Source organism: Pseudoliparis swirei, chromosome 22, assembly GCF_029220125.1.
Source record: "Pseudoliparis swirei isolate HS2019 ecotype Mariana Trench chromosome 22, NWPU_hadal_v1, whole genome shotgun sequence".
In the NCBI taxonomy this organism is placed as follows: Eukaryota; Metazoa; Chordata; class Actinopteri; order Perciformes; family Liparidae; genus Pseudoliparis; species Pseudoliparis swirei.
This window is the reverse complement of record NC_079409.1, coordinates 3643932-3648318: the sequence shown is the minus strand read 5'-3', so window position 1 is coordinate 3648318 and position 4387 is coordinate 3643932. Positions and strand designations below refer to the sequence as shown.

Genomic DNA, 4387 nt, shown 5'->3' with positions numbered 1-4387 from the left:
GGAAAGTAATGGTACAAAAGAGGTTCACATCTGGTTTCCTGGTGCAGAAGTATCTCAGGAGATCTCAAGGTATTCAGGCTGAGCACAGAAGCTCTTCACAGAGACCGCTGACATGCAGATTAGCAGGTGATCATGTAGATGAGTACCACAACGTCTGTGATTGTCGTGGCGAGAGTTGGATCTCTCTTGATTCATGTGTTTAAGTGTAAAAGTGCACGCATGTAAAGAAGACGTTGATCTAGATAAGAACAGTGCAGAGCAGAGTTAATGTTCGGTTTCTCTGAGGCAGAATGTGTCACAACAGCGAGGACAATATTTCCTTTACTAACATTCATTTAACTGTTATGTTTAGTGACTCTAATAACATGCTTGTATTACCTCAACCACTGCCACTAATTAATAATTACACTATTACAGTTTATCAGTGTGCTACCAACAGGAGGCAGTATCTCAATTTTATAAGGACGAGAACACGCCGAAGAAGTCGCCATGTGCAAGCAAAGATCGTTTATTAAAATGGCCGTACCAAGCGGTCACCGGGTGGTTTATGTTTTGTTTTTTTAAACTAGCATGAAATTCACAATACAGTCTCCAAAACGTGAGATTATTTTTTGTACCATCTTCTGGAATGAATAAAACTCTAGAAAAAAACAAACATATGGTGTTTGTTTATTTGGCAGCAAGACGCCACTCACGGCTTTTTAGCGGCCCAAAAACACCACTTCTCTGTGCAGAGTGAGACCTCTTGGTTTTAGTCCACTCGTCTTTGGTGACTAGCATGCGACTTCACGTTAGCACAGCAGCTAACGCTAATTACGAGGAAAGCAGTGAAACTGTGGAGAAAAAATAGATTATTTGAACTATAAATCAACAACACACACTTTGAGATGAATCCCAGAGGACGACTTCTATTTTGTAACGTTATTGTATCTTGCTAACAACCCGTTTAGCCAGCTAACGTTGCATTATTTACAGCTAATAGGTTAAAAGCAGCAATGTTTACAGAGCTCAACAGCATCTTGAACACCACTCCTGACAGCTTCACACAGGTGAGGGCTGCACCAGTCTAACGTGCCTGCTATGTTACTTATACTGAGCTGTAACACGCTGTTTTACACGCTAACGTTGCTGGTGGGGAGTTCCTGTAAACGTTAGTCGCAGAATGATGACGACATCCATACGTTTGAGCACTTAAGTGTCGGTTTAACGTCGCCTTGTTCTCTCCAGGGGGAATTTGTCCTGCTCTCCGACCGACGGAGTGATGCCTCTTTCCTTATTCACCACTTTCTCTCTTTGTACCTACGAGGTGAGTTATCTCCTGTCAATGTGAAGTATTAAAAATAATGAGATAAACTGTTAATTCTCTCTCTCTTTCTTGAAAAAATCTCAGCACGCTGCAAAGTGTTGTTTCTGGGTTTGGTGCAGTCCTTCAATCATTACAGCGCAATAAGCCAGAGACTGGTGAGTCTCCCCTTGTTCTGTGTACTTGTTTATTTCATGTTCACGCCATGATGTCTTCAACTGACTCTCCTCTTGCAGTGTAAAGAGTTAACATTTCAGTTTAATCTATTCATCATCACGTCTGTCCCCTTTATAGAAACACACTCTGACCATTTGTTATTCTTGTTTCCATCCTCGTCACTTTGATTTGTATCTGTACAGTAGTAGTGTCCCTCGTGGCATATACGACGACCCACTATTCTTTTCTGGTTAATTTGGTTAATACAGGTATGTTAATTGGGTGTGTTAGCCGTAAACTCAGTGGTGACACTGCATTTATGTTACCTGTGTGTACATTGTGTTTCCTCAGGGTGTGAGCCTCACGCAAGCCAAGGAAAAGGGTCAGCTGGTGTTCTTGGAGGGACTGAATGAGTCGCTGTCGGTTTTGATTCCTCGAGAAACCGACACAGGAAGTGAAGCCATGGGCTTCCTCAGGTACGAAACTAAAATATCACCTTTCTTACAGAAACAGTTTGACGTCTCGTTGCTCCTCTCTCTCTTTGATTATCTTCCTTCACGTCCTCCGTCTCCAGGGATCCTGCCGTCGGCCTGAAGAGTCTCTACGAGTTTGTCCGGTCCGGTGCGACCAGTTCTGGCGTCGGGGAGCAGGAGGAGTGGGGACCCCCGGTGCTGCTGGTGGACGACCTCAGCGTGCTGCGGAGTCTGGGGGCGAGCGTCGACGCCGTGCTGGACTTCAGCCACTACTGCCGAGCCACCGTCTGCTCCCAGCTGCAGGTTAGACCCTCGCTGTCCGAGCACGATTTATTTGAGATGTCGGTATCTACAAAAAAAAGTGGGATCACCAGACAATTTCAATGTCTTCCATGAAAAATCACACTTTTTTAATCAAAAAATTAATAATAAATATAGATGACAAAAAGAAATAATGAAAAATATTTTAAAATAAATATTAATTTTACAAAATCAACTTCAACAAAAAAAAAAGCAAAATATTTATATTTACATAGTAACTAACTGTTTTGCTGTACTGTTTTCAGCTGTAGGTTTTCCTAATTTTTATTTTTCTACATTAGTTAGTAGCAAACACACCACACAAACACTCATTAGATTAGAACACTGGAGTGAATGAAGATCTAATCTACCTCTATATGAGATTTTTCATTAGAAACCCAGACTTTCCACCCTAGAATAGTATTTACCACATTAACAATGTAGATGTATTTGAGATTTTTTTTTTTATTTTTATTAAAAAAAACTTTTTTTTTTTGAAAAAAAAAAAGTCATTTAGTGATCCCCACTTTTTTGCGGTAGTGTATGCATGTTTGAAAAGAGGGGTGTTTTGGTGTGAAGCCGGCGGCTCAAATAACGACTCTTGTCTTATCTTCGCAACTGTGACCCGCGGCCGCAGGGCAATGTGGTGATGCTGGCGCGCTGCGATGGGGAAGAAGAGGAGGACGACGGAGACGACGAAGGCTCGGAGAGGCTTCTCAGGGGCCTGACCCACCAGTGTAGCCTCACGCTTCATGTACAGGGTCTCCCCACTGGCTACTGCAGGGACATCCACGGGCAGGTGAGTGTGTTTGATTCACACACTTCACTTCAGAGATGTGGCCACAGTGCAGGTGTGCTGCATACAGTGGAGGATAGGGCTGCGATTACATTTTAATTATTGAATAATCTGACAGTAATTGTCTTATTTAATCTTTCGATCAACATATCCGAAAATGTTTTGACTTTTGTCCAACCAAAAGTTTTTATAGAAGATTTTGTTGTCTTTTATGCAAATAATTTGGTGATCAATCAATTGTTGAATTTGTTATTTGTATTTTTTGGGATCCCCATTCATGTCACCATTACCTGCATCATAAAATGATGATGGTTTTCAATTTACCATTTTTAAAGTATTAATATATTATATAAAGTGCAATAACTTCTAATAGTGACGTAACGTGGTCTGTTAAAGGTTACACACTGTCTAGCTCCATGATATATTTCAAGGGATCAGCGTGAGACACACAAATATTCCTCACAAAAGACTTAAATGTCATTTCTTGTTTTCAGGTGGAGGTGTGCTGGAGGAGGAGACGAGGTGATGGGCGGTGCACGCACAAGAAACTCTTTCAGTACAAGGTGCACGACAAAGGCGCCTCCTTCTTTGCTCCCGGGACGTCCAGCGCCGTCCTCTAGTTCCACCGTTAAAGCGTCCTCGTTTTTTTGCCTTTTTGTCTCGTTTTACACGCGGCATCTGACTTATGTTTTAATATCACTGGACAACACACACACACCCACATAAACACACACGTGCGTGCTGAGCTGTTCTCAGCTGCCGACGTAGCTGGTGAACCGGATGAATTCACCAACCGTCTTTTTTTAATGTTTGGATGCTCGCCGCGGTGTCAACGACGCAGCACGGGCGCCGGGAGGTCTGGAGGAAGGACGCCGCCATTCTGCCGGCTGATAGCTTGCTTCCTCTGAATCCTTGCCCACTTCTCTTACTTTCAGATATTCAATTAAGTGAAAGGAAAAATAAAATGACGGTTGAGTTTGGATTTATCACGCTGGTGTTGCTGAATGTATCACTTGTGATGCACTGAACGCAGACGGTTGATACGTTCGTGATGGCGAGTGGACATTAATGGACCGACTGATATCAGATTCGGAATTGTTTATTTGCCAAATACTTTTTAAAATGATGAGCGAGCTGAAGGTACAAGGAATTTGACACGGTGTGTACCAATGAACATAGAAATAGAATAAAACAATAAGCATTTAATTTAAGAAAATTAAAAGTTATTGTAGACCAATAAACAAAAAGGGAGTGCTTAGTATATGAATAACTAGAATGGGCACTTGGTAGAGCGCATACCTTCGCATATCACAAGATTGGGCATTGAATTATGAACATTTTGGCATTAGTTGAATGCCA

The 4387-nt window shown here is 42.0% G+C and overlaps 1 protein-coding gene across 1 annotated transcript; it reads left to right on the top strand.

The window, feature by feature from the left end:
- Window positions 1–786: 786 nt before the first annotated feature.
- Window positions 787–4015, top strand: elp6 (elongator acetyltransferase complex subunit 6). The gene is made up of 7 exons (XM_056444346.1): window positions 787–1049; window positions 1228–1306; window positions 1391–1461; window positions 1811–1935; window positions 2034–2235; window positions 2870–3031; window positions 3523–4015. The coding sequence occupies exons 1-7, from the start codon at window positions 996–998 to the stop codon at window positions 3646–3648; spliced, it is 819 nt and encodes a 272-aa protein (XP_056300321.1). The 5' UTR covers window positions 787–995; the 3' UTR covers window positions 3649–4015.
- The last annotated feature ends 372 nt before the right edge of the window (window positions 4016–4387 follow it).